This window comes from Microcaecilia unicolor, chromosome 4, assembly GCF_901765095.1.
Source record: "Microcaecilia unicolor chromosome 4, aMicUni1.1, whole genome shotgun sequence".
Classification (NCBI taxonomy): Eukaryota; Metazoa; Chordata; class Amphibia; order Gymnophiona; family Siphonopidae; genus Microcaecilia; species Microcaecilia unicolor.
The window spans coordinates 335,395,619-335,408,165 of NC_044034.1; the positions used below are offsets into that span (position 1 = coordinate 335,395,619).

A 12,547-nucleotide genomic window follows, 5' to 3' on the forward strand; every position below is an offset into this window, starting at 1 on the left:
CGGCGTTTGATGTGATTGATCAAAAGATACTTTTATGTATATTGGAAGAAGCTGGTATTGCAGGACAAGTTTTAAACTGGTTTAGGGGTTTTTAACCCTTAGAACATATCAGATTAGAACAAAGAATGAACTTTTACCATTGGGTTTGAAGGTAGGGTACCCCAGGGTTCTCCTTTATCGCTTACTTTTTCAATGTAGTGATAACATCTTTGGGTAAAGTATTGGACAGATATGCAATAAAGCGAAGATACTTACCTGTAGCAGATATTCTCCATGGACAGCAGGCTTCATATTCTGAAAAGTGGGTAATGCCCAGTCTGGCTTTTGCCATAGTAAAAAACAGACAGCTTTGTGGAGCGCAAGCCACACACCACTGCACATGCCTGAGTGCTTTCCCGCCCGTCGTGCAAACGCAGTCTCCTCGGTTTAATACTAAAGCAAAAAGTAAAAATAACCAAGGAGACTGTTCCAAGGGGAGGTGGGAAGGACTGTGAGAATATGAAGCCTGCTGTCCTCGGAGAATAACTGCTACAGGTAAGTATCTTCGCTTTTTCTGAGGACAAGCATGCTTCTATCAAACATATAAACGGCGAGTGACCGAACTCACTCGCAAATGCGCAGTAAAGACCCTCTCTGTCCCGCCCCCGCATCAATACGTGATGACGGGGGGGGGGGGGGGAGGGACAGAGAGGGTCTCTACTGCGCAAGGGGAGGGACGAAACCGCCGTCACTACCGCTTCCCCCCCCCCCAAGGTCGCTGCCACCACTCCCCCTCCACCCGGGCCAGGCTCTCGCTCCGCTATAGAAACAGCGTCAACGCAGCACACAGCTCAGATGAGCTGCCGTCTTTCTTCTCTGCCTGTGTCCCGCGACACAGGCAGGGAAGGAAGGCAGCTCATCTGAGCTGTGTGCTGCGTTCCCGCGCTGTTTCAATAGCGAAGCGAGGGTCCGGACCGGGTGGAGGGGTGGCAGTGACTCAGGTGGGGGGGGGGGGGCGTAGTGGTGACCTCGGAGGGGCAGCAGCGAGCTCGGCGGCGGGGGGGCCTTGCAGCGGCGAGGAGAAGGGGCCTTTCAACCCCCCCAGTCCTATACTAGCCCGTTTTTACGGGCTCAACGGCTAGTATTCTCATAAGTGGGGAATCCCTAGCATCCAGGAACACCAAAAACAACAAACATTGGTTAACTGGGCCATGCAGTGGCGAGGACATAACACAGATTAACCTGAAACTATATACAATTTGAATGAAAGTGCTGCCTGGAACAGAATAAGAACAGGCCTAGGAGGGTAGAGTTGGATTCTACACCCCAAACAGATTCTACAACACTGTCTGACCGAACCAACTGTCATGTCGGGCATCCTGCTCAAGGCAGTAGTGTGATGTGAATGTGTTGACTGAAGACCATGTTGCAGCTTTGCAAATTTCTTCAATTGAGATTGACCACAGGTGGGCTACCGACGCAGCCATGGCTCTGACATTATGAGTCATCACATGATCCTCTAGGTCCAGCTCAGCCTCGGCGTAAGTGAAGGAAATGCAATCTGCCAGACAAGCTGAAATGGTGCGTTTCCTGATGGCGACCCCCATCCTGCTGGGACCAAAAGAAACAAAAAAGTTGGGCAGAATGTCTGTGTGGCCTTGTCCACTCCATGTAGTAGCCAATGCTCTCTTGCAGCCCAAGGTGTGCAAGCTGCTTTCGCCAGGACGGGCATGCGGTTGGGGAAAGAATGTCGGCAAGACTACTGACTGGTTCAGATGGAACTCCAACACTACCTTCGGCAGGAAATTAGGGTGCATGCAGAGTACTACTCTGTTGTGATGAAATTTAGTATAAGGTGCATCCACTACTAAGGCCTGAAGCTCATTGACACTACGAGCTGAAGTAACAGCCACCAAGAAAGTGACCTTCCAGGTCAAGTACTTCAGATGGCAGGAACTCAGTGGCTCAAAAGGAGCTTTCATCAGCTGGGTGAGAATGACGTTGAGATCCCATCACACTGGTGGAGGTCTGACAGGGGGCTTTGACAAAAGCAAAACCTCTTATGAAGGGAACAACAAAAGGCTGTCCATAGTTGGGCTTACCTTCTACATGTTAATGATAAGCACTAATTGCACTAAGGTGAACCCTTACGGAGTTGGTCTTTAGACCAGACTCTAGCAAGTGTAAAAGGTATTCAAGCAGGGTCTGCGTAGGGCAAATAAGGGGATCTAGGGCCTTGCTCTCACACCAGATGGAAATCTCCTCCATTTAAAAGAGTAACACCTCTAAGTGGAATCTTTCCTGGAAGCCAGCAAGACCAGGGAGACACTCTCCGAAAGACCCAAGGAAGCGAATTCTAGGCTCTCAACATCCAAGCTGTGAGAGCCAGAGACTGGAGGCTGGGATTTAGAAGCGACCCCTTGTTCTGTTTGATGAGGGTTGAAAAATACTCCAATCTCCATGGTTCTTTGGAGGATAATTCCAGGAGAAGAGGGAACCAAATCTGCCACAGCCAGTACGGCGCGATCAGAATCATGGTTCCGTGGTCTTGCTTGAGTTTCAAATGTTTTGCCACTAGAGGTATCGGAGGATACACATACAGAAGACCTGTTCCCCAACAGAGGAGGAAGGCATCTGACGCTAGTTTGCCATAAGCCTGATGCCTGGAACAGAACTGAAGGACCTTGTGGTGATCTGAGTGGCAAAAAAGCTCTATCGCGGGAGTGCCCCAAGCTCGGAAGATGCCTGTATTAAGAGCACTCGTGCGGTTGCATTATCCTGCTCAGCCTGTTGGCCAGGGTATTGTTTACACTCTCCAGATAAGTGGGTTTAAGGAACATGCCGTGTTGGCAAGCCCACTGCCACATCCAGACAGCCTCCTGATACAGAGGGCATGATCCAGTGTCCCCCTACTTGTTGATGTAATACACTGTAACCTGACTGATATGAGCTCCCCATCCCAGGACAGATGTGTCTGTTGTCAGCACTTTTTGTGGCTGAGGAATTTGGAATTGAAGTCCTAGAGTCAAATTGGATTGAATTCTCCACCACTGAAGGGAGAGTACGAGCTCTAGGGACACCTGAATGACATCTTCTACACTCCCCGAGGCTTGATACCACTGAGAAGCCAGGGTCCACCGAGCTGATCTCGTGTGAAGACATGTCATGGGTGTAACGTACACTGTGGAAGCCATGTGGCCCAGCAATCTCAACATCTGTTGAGCTGTGACCTGCTGAGAGGCATGAACCTTGGATGCCAGCGAAACAAGATTGTCCGCTCTTCTCTCCGGGAGGTAGGCTTGAACCTTCTGTGTGTCGAGCAGGGTTCCTATGAACTCCAATTGCTGGACAGGGTGTAAATGGGACTTGGGGTAGTTTAAAACAAAACCTAGTAGCTCTAGCACCTGAATACTCATCCACATGGACTCCTAAGCACTGTCCTCTGAGGTGCTATTTACCAGCCAATCGTCGAGATACAGGAACACATGGAGTCCCAGTCTGTGTAGCGACACTGCAATTACCGCTAGACACTTGGTGAAGATCCTGGGAGCTGATGCGAGGCCAAAAGGCAATATGCGATACTGAAAGTGATGTGCTCCCAGCCAAAATCGATACTTCTGGTGGGCTGGAAGTATCGGAATGTGAGTATATGCATCCTTTAAGTCCAGAGAGCATAGCCAATTGTTTTTCTGAATCACTGGGAGAAGGGTGCCCAGGGAAACCAACCTGAGCTTTTCTCAGAATAGAAATTTGTTCAGGGCCCTTAGGTCTAGGATGGGAGGCATCCCCCCTGTCTTCTTCTGCACAAGGAAGTACCTGGAATAGAATCCCTGTCCTCCTTCCCTTCGTGGAACGGATTCGACTGCATGGGCCCTTAGAAGGGCAGAGAGTTCCTCTGCAAGTACCTGCCTGTGCTGAGAGCTGAATGAATGAGTTCTCGGCAAGGAATTTGGAGTTTTGAGATGGCAATTGAGGGCGTATCCAAGATGGACTATTTGAATAATCCACCGGTTGGAGGTTATAAGAGGCCACCTTAGGTGAAAAATTTTAGCCCCCCCCCCCCCCCCCCCGGCAAGTTGTCTGGGACGGACGCTTTTACTGCAGCTATGCTCTGCTGGAGCCAGTCAAAAGCTCATCCCTTGTGACTGGGGAGCAGCAGGGGACTTAGGCATACTCTGTTGACATGAATGAGCGTGCTGGGGCTGAGCCTGAGCAGGCTAGCGAGCCAAAGGTATGTACCCAGAATAGTAGTAGGGACAGCTCCTTGGCTTGTCAAAAACCCTCCTAGCTGAGGAGGTAGGTGCAGAAGGCGCCCAGGGGGAGAGAGAAGATATTGTATCAGTATGCTTCTTGATTTGGTCAGTGACCTCCTCAATCCGTTCTCCAAAAAGGTTATCCCCCTGGCAAGGAGCATCCGCCAACTGCTGCTGAACAGTGTTCCAAGTCAGAAAAACGCAACCATGAGAGTCTGCGTATTGCTATACTTTCAGCAGAGATCCTGGATGCTACATCAAAAGTGTTGTAAGTACCCCTGGCCAAGAACTTTAGACACGCCTTCTGCTGCTTGATCAACTGGCGAAAAGACTCTGCCTGCTCCATCAAGTTCGAACAGCTGTCGCACCGAGTTTCGCAAGTAGATGCCTTTGAAGAGCTGGTAGGATTGCACATAGGAGATGAACAGTTGTAAGCTCTTTGAGCAGGGACTGTCCTTCTATGTTGAATTGTACAGCGCTGCGTAACCCTAGTAGTGCTTTAGAAATGTTAAATAGTAGTAGTAGTAGTAGTAACTGGCGAAAAGACTCTGCCTGCTCCATCAAGTTCGACAGCTGTCACACCGAGTTTCACAAGTAGATGCTCTTGAAGAGCTGGTAGGATTGCACATAGGAGATGAACAGTGAAACCTGGAACATCTTCCTTCCAAAAGAATCCAGGGTTCTAGCTTCTCTGCCTGGGGGCGCCGAGATATAGTATCTAGTACTCCTGGCTCCTTTGAGAGCGGACACTACCATGGTTCACTGTGGAGCCGATACTGGGTGTCAATCTTCTTCGGCACGACATGGACCGACAGAGGGGACTCCCAGTTCCTGACCAGGACTTCCTTGAGTAACTCGTGGAGAGGGGAGCATCTTGGCCCTGAGCTCATCCTCCACTTTCAAAGGAAACGGAATGGCATCAGCCATTTCCTGAACAAAAGCTGAAAGGCTCTCCGGCGGAGACTATCTCCTTTTAGATGGAGGGAGGATTCCGAGGAGATCCATACGACTCATCTGAAGAGAAGTTTATGGGATCCTCCTCTGAATTGGACAGTATCTCCCTAAAGAGATCACCGAGAACGAATCTGCCTCAATGCTGAGAAACTGTGCCCTCAAGAGCGGCATCGAGAAGTCAGCTCCCGTCTCGACATCGGTGAAGCTTCCTTCATTGACATCGAGGGGGTAACAGTTTGGATGGCAATCAACACTGAGGCTGCACCGCAAGCTGAGGGCCAGGTGGGGCTGCAATGGGAGATATGATAGGTGCAAGCACCCCTGATACCGATGCACACTGCTGCATGAGGTCATCCAGCAGCTCTGGAAGCAAGGCTTGAATGCACTCATCTAGGGCTGGACACTGGGAAAAGCTGGGGTGCTTGTAGAGGCGCAGGTTGCAGAATCGCTGGGGTGAACGAGGGAGCAAGATCTCGGATGCTTGGAGACAGGTGAATTGGCACATCCTGTATGAAGGGAGAGCGATCCTTCTGGTGCTGATGCTTCTCAAGTGCCGAATCCTTTGACGCCCCAGAACTCCTGGCACCACGCAACGAGGGTGACTGATGACTATGCTTCTTGGCCTTCGCCCGAACCATGTCACCAAGGCTCCTCAGTGTCAATGTCGCCTTGGGATCGGGTCTGACGATGGACGGCACTCAGGGGCCTGCATAGCAGGAGGACTCAAGACAGGTGGAGTTCCATTCGACATCTCACTGCTCCCAGTGTCTAAGGGTCTAGAAGCAGCCATGCTTACTGATGCCAACATTGAGGAACTGGACTTTGCTCCAAAAATCCTCTTGGGAAACCTGCAGGGCTATGGTCAGGCCCAAGACACTGCAGACACCAAGAATGGATGTCCTTTCCCAAGATAGTCCAATTGCACACCAGGTACAGCGTGAAGCCACTGGGAATCTTCGACATGGACGGAAAAACTTTGCCGATGGTGCCTTGAAAAAGAAAGGGAAAGACATGACCAAAGTCAGTGCCTAAAAATGGCCTGATGATGATGGAAAATAAAGAAACTCTAAACTCGGCAAAATAATAACTAAGGAAAGATAAAGGATGGGTTTGTAAGGCCCACAGAAAAGAGCCACAAGAGAAGCAGAAAAAAATACCGAAAGCACTAACAGCTCTCAAAAAGAGAACTGAACAGACCTTGTTCGTGCGACGGGCAGGAAGGCACGCGCATGCTCAGTGGAGCGTGGCTTGCACTCCACAGAACTCTCTTTTTTACTATGGCAAAAGCTGGACCAGGCGTTGCGGATCGGCATCACCCACCTGAGAGAATATAGAAGCCTGTTTGTCCTCGGAGAAAAATGTTATATATGTAGATGATATTATTTTATAGATACTGTTTGAAGATTCGATGGTTGACATTGATTCTAAGGCCCAATTTTGTGTTAAGCTGGTGGAGGACTGGGATAACAACACACAAGCTAAAATTGAACTTAGAAAAGACCAAGTTTTTTTTTTTCAACCCTCAACAGGTTGCTTTAAGTCAGACTATGCATAAATGGCTTTTGTTTCCCAGTTGAATCTGAGCAAAAGATACTGGGAGTGGTTTTGGACACCAAACTTTTTTTGAGAACCATGTGGTCCTGTTAACTAAAAAGTCCCTCTTTGTTTGAGAAGACTGAGAAGTCAGACATTGTTTTAAACCAGTGCAGTTTAAACTGATTGTTCAAGCAATATTTTTAAGTCAACTAGATTATTTTAATGTACTTTTTCTGGGTTGCACGCTAACTCTGTTGAAAAGGCTGCAGATGCTACAAAATATGGTGAATAGGGTGGTCTACCCGATGGGAAAGTTTGATGCGGTAACACCATTGGCTACCAATTCAAGCCAGAGTTTATTTTAAAGCTTGTATGATTATTTTTAAGATACTACATGGCTTGGTGCCACAGTATAATGCTGTCATTGATAATTTTTCCTAACTCTTATAGTATTACAAGTAAAAAAGGCCTGTTTCTGACAGAAATGAAACGGGCGCTAGAAAGGTTTTCCTCGAAGTGTGTATGTTTGAGAGAGAAAGTGTGTGTAAGAGATGGAGTGTGTGTGTCAGAGAGAGAATGAGAGTCAGAGTGTGTTTGTGTGTGAGATAGAGAGAGAGAGAGAGAGTGTCTGTGTGTGTGAGACTCTGTGTGTGTGTGTGTGTGTGTGACAGAGAGATAGAGTGTGAAAGACAGGAGAGTGTGTCAGAGAGAGTGTATATGAGAGACAGTGAGTGTGTGCCCCCGCCTCTCGCAGGGCCCCCCTCCCCACCCCTGGTCTCAGGACCCCCTCCCCACCTCCCTCTCCCCTGCCCCCCTCCAGCCATCCATGTCCAGCGACCCTCCCCTCTTCCTCCCCCCTCCAGCCACCCATGTCCAGCGACCCACCTCTCCCCCTGTCCCCCCTGAAGCCACCCATGTCCAGCGACCCTCCCCTCCCCCTGCCCCCCCCTCCAGCCACCCATGTCCAGTGTCCCTCCCCTCCTCCTCCCCCCCGCCCCCCCCCCCCCAGCCACCATGTCCAGCGACCCTCCCCTCCCCCCGGTGCATCAAACCCCCTCGCCACCCACAGCTGCCACTGGTAACGCTGTCCGGCCACTACTGCTTCTCCTGCTGAGCAGCAGCGACCGCTACGAAAAGAAAAAAAAGCAATAAATGTTTTCAAACCTCAAACGCAGCACCGTAGACAGCCATCAGGCATTGGCTGTCGGCTCTGCAGCCGCTCCTCCTCTCACCTCCACATCACTGCCCCTGGAGTAAGACCCCGGAGGAGTGCAGCAACGTGAGAGGCAAGAGGAGAAGTGGCTGCAGAGCCGACAGCCAATGCCTGTCTACGGTGCCACGTTTGAGGTTTGAAAACATTAATTGCTTTTTTTCTTTTCGTAGCAGCCGCTGCTGCTCAACAGAAGCAGCAGCAGCGGCTGGACAGCGTTATCAGTGGCAGCTGCGGGTGGCAAGGGGGGTTGATGTGCTTTGGGGGGGGAGGGGTTTGATGTGCCGGGGGGGGGGGGGGCTTGGGTGATGAGCAGAGGGGGTGTTTGAGCGGCGCACTCATAGCTGATTCCCAGGCAGGGGGAGGAGTAGGGAAACACACGGAGCAAGTTGCTACACGTGTTTCCCTACTCCTCCCCCTGCCTGGGAATCAGCTGTCAGTGACGTCAGCCTGGCTACGGAGCCTAGCTCAACAACTCCAGGAGCCACAGACACAGGCACTGAAGGATTGCGGTTGCTCAATCTGAATATCCATCAATTTTGTGTTAAGGGGACCATAGGAGGTTGCAGTACATCGTTTTTTCACATTATTTTGTTCGTCATAATACTGCTGCATGTGGTCAGTTATTTCTTGCGACCCCTGACGCAGGTGCTGGGCGCCGAAACATGGACCGTGTTGGGTCCATTTAAGTATTGTTTCATCATCGTATACCATTAAAGACTTGATCCTTTTTCTTTGGAGGCCCTTGGTGCTTTTTGTTGTGTCTGTTACATCTGCTAACAATATGGCGTGAGTATGCCTAAATGTTGGCCTGCAAATGCTGACTTACCGAGTATGCCATAACAGATTTAGCTTGCAAATTTGTTGCTATAAAATACTAGCATAGCGCTCAGGTTTTTGGCATCTCATTTTAGTGCCCTTTACAGAATTGCCCTCAATGTGTAATCTTATTGGAATATTTTTTCTGCTGCTGAAATCATCTATTGCTTATGTCCATATTTTTCTTGCTGTACACTGCCTTAGATGAATTTCTTCAAAGAGGAAATAAAATAAATGTGTTTGTTGCCTTGCCTGTTTTTTTTTTTTTTTTTTTTTTTTGGGGGGGGGGGGGGGTTTAATCTTAACTTTGATATTGAATCACAAGTATTCTTCATGTTTTTATATCATTTTTGAATGTTGTTGCAATCTGCTCAGAATCATAGATGAGCTGAACATAAGTCACTTAAATAAAACCAATACCCTTTCTACATTCGCCAAACTCCTTTCAGTCAAACCCAATCAGCACCTCAGTTATCACTTTGTCCATTCAGTCCACATTATACTCACGTCCTTCTGAAGAATCACTATTCTCTCATACTTTTCACAACCCGAGGCCCCTTATACTTCTCCACATCCACTCATTCAACTCCCCCTCTGCCCAAGAACCAATTTATTCACCCTATCAACACTTTCCCCCAGTCTCCCTTATACATATTTCCTAATTCTGTCCCAGAAGCCACCAAACTGAAATTAAATTCCAATCAGGACAAGGTAAAAAAAACAAACAAACCCTGATGTTCAGTGAGAGGTACCATTATCAATCATCTGTATGTCAAAAAGAATTAGAATTATAAAATTTAGAGACAAATAAAACAGGATATAATATGAGAGCAGTTAGAGCACGTACTCTGCAACCTAAGTCTTTATTATAATAGCACTTGTCCCAGCATCCCAATATCTATCATGTCAGTACTTAGCTCTGCCTCGTTGCTCGCAGGTACAACACAGAAATTAGAGTGGCATACACCTTCCTAACACAATTAGAGATGTAGGCAGGGTTGGAAAAAAAGAAAACCTAATATATATCTATATTTATATATATCTATATATCTATCTCTCTCTATATATATCTATCTATCTATATATATATATCTATATCTATATATACACACACACACACATTCAATGCCCTGCTGGGACTGCAGAGGAGCAAGTGTACAACTGAGGAATAAAAAACTAACCCTGATGAAAAATGTGAATTATTATTTTGCTGTACTACCCGTTCAGATATTACAGGCTCTGGTTCAACTGTTCTTTTTACATGCAACTCAAGTTAGAACATGCAATAAGTTGCAATCAGCAGAAAATGGATCAGACAGAAAAGGTGGTATCATTGCTATGTCTCTGCAACCAGCTTTGATCCTGCAGGGCACTTAATGAGTGTGTTTACTCCAGAAGTCATGCTACCTAGTACTCTCAAGGGAACAGCAAGTCACATTTGCACATCTCTTGCCCTAGGCTTATAGCCAAAGTGTGATTCCCAAAGAAAACACACATTTAATACAGTTCAGCAACATTAAAAGTAAATGGGATACAGGTGCTAGTCAGAGTCTGTGAATGCTTCCTGAAAGCAAATCAAAATTGTTTCAAAGGGAAAAAATATTTACGTTTACAGACTGAAGGTAAGGAAAGTAGACAATTGATGACAGTTTGACAAAGCACTCACATGCTCACCTTAGAGAAGTAGCCAACAAGGTGGCATCCTTTCACATCATTGTGTGTTAAGACATAGAACAGAAATGGCTCCACATCGTAATATAGTGTTTTATGGTCCAGGAACAGCTTGGCTAAAAGACACAGATTCTGGCAGTAAATGGTACTGACGTTTCCGTCAACCTAAAGGCAATAAAGAACAGATCAATAGGTAGCATCTCATCTAATGCTAGATGGTCACCATTTCCATCCACTGACAGCATAACAATATCATTCTCTTTAAAAAAAAAGGGGTACTAGAGAACCTGTACCAAAAAACACTTCTAATGTAGGTAACCAAAGAAAAAGGTGCCTGCTTGTAACAGGTGCTCTGTGTGTGATATTCACTGCTGCTGACACAGAACACATTTCCAGGAAAACCTAAAGATCCCGTTATGCATGTGTGGCAGTCCTCACATTTCTTCAATTGCAGAGCATTTCTCAGTTCCGTTAAGCTAAAAAAACAACACTCAAAAAGGGAGAAGTTAGGTATGACAATCTGTCTGTGAAATGATTCATCAACTCAGACTGAAATCCTAACAAAGGATTTTCTTCAACAAATAGGGAAACAAGAATAAAAATATCACCAACAGGCTGGATCACCTTTTTTTTGGTGTATTAAAATTTCCATTTTTTAATTTTAAGACGACAATTCCAGGTAGAATACTGGGCCCTCCACTGCCTCACTTACAAAATTAGATTTATATGCCTGGTAGGGTACAGAACTAACAGCAACTTGAATGTAATTTGCCCTGAACTATCAATGAAAAGCGGCGAGTTAGACACAAATAAATAAAACAAAAAACTTAGAACAATGATAGTCACCATTTTTATAGCAGGGGTCATACTGGGGGGGAAAAAAACAAAAAATCTTCAGATGAGAGCCAAGCTTGTTGCTGGGCAAAGAGGGTGGTACATTGGGTGCGTGGGTGAGGAGTCCTTCTTTGAAGGGTTCCCCTTCTGATACAGCTGGTTTGGCTGCTTAGGCACATTCTAAAACTCTCTATTCCCTGTACTTGGAATTAAAATATGGAACTCTCTACCTATTGCATCAGAACAGAAAACAACTATCTTACCTTCAGGAAGAGGCTAAAAACCTCTCTCTTCCTCCAAAGACTGCTTCATAACAATCCACTGACTTCTACCTCCTAGTATCATCCATTATCCTTTCCTAAATTGTTTTTGTCTCATGCATTACACCAATGGTCTCTAATTGTTCTCATACCTCACACTAACATTATTGGCTTTTGTCTCAGCAAGAATGTAAACCGCAGTGAACCCTGGAAAGGCGATATTATCGGTATACAAGAATTGATTTGTGTAATTAAAATAAAGCACCCCCCCATGCACACACAATTTTCTTTTCTCCTAAGCTCTCTCTCCCTGCTCTCTATTTGTCGAAATTTGCTCAAAAATGTATTTAGTCTGATAAAAAAAGGTATCATCTTATTTTCTTTTATTTCTATTTATGACATTTAAAGTGGACTAACACGGCTAGCACACCATTCAATCACTTGAGTTAAACATGCTTAAGTTCTATCACATTGAAGTGGCTTCATAGGAGGTTTCAAATAAAGCCAACACCACATGAACCTTCCAACTACAGGCTATATAGAAATCTGTCTTCCTTCTATAATGATTGCACTAGTTAACTAAACTAGCATGTAGAGAGCTCTAAGATTCTGTTCTAGGAGAATAGCAGAGACCTCAAGTGGCTCTACAAAAATACTGGACTTAACTTTCTAGTACAAGGGCACAGCCGAAAACCTAGGAAGAGACCCCTACTGGAGAGAAATTAAGAACATAAAAATAGCTATACTGGGTCAGACCAATGGTCCATCTAGCCCAGTATCCTGTTTCCAACACTGGCTAATCCAGGTCACAAGTACCTGGCAGAAACCCAAAGAGTAGCAAGACCCCAGACCTCGCGAATTCTTTGTTTTTCGCTCCTGTTTCCTCAGACATCATACTACATGTTACTATGTATGTTACACAGTAAGCAAACAGTAGTCTTTGGCTAGCCTAGCCATTGAACCAGGAAAAAAAAAGGAGCGGAAAGCAGTGACAGGGGTATATAGGCCACTATACTTGCCTTCAGATGTAC

At 46.5% G+C, this 12,547-nt stretch overlaps 1 protein-coding gene across 1 annotated transcript in view; it reads right to left on the reverse strand.

Moving 5' to 3' along the window:
- KAT6A (lysine acetyltransferase 6A) overlaps window positions 1–12,547 on the reverse strand; it is a 290,868-nt gene that overhangs the window by 64,085 nt on the left and 214,236 nt on the right. Inside the window, 1 exon segment of the mRNA XM_030202065.1 lies at window positions 10,426–10,587. Within this exon segment, the coding sequence (XP_030057925.1) occupies window positions 10,426–10,587 (162 nt within the window).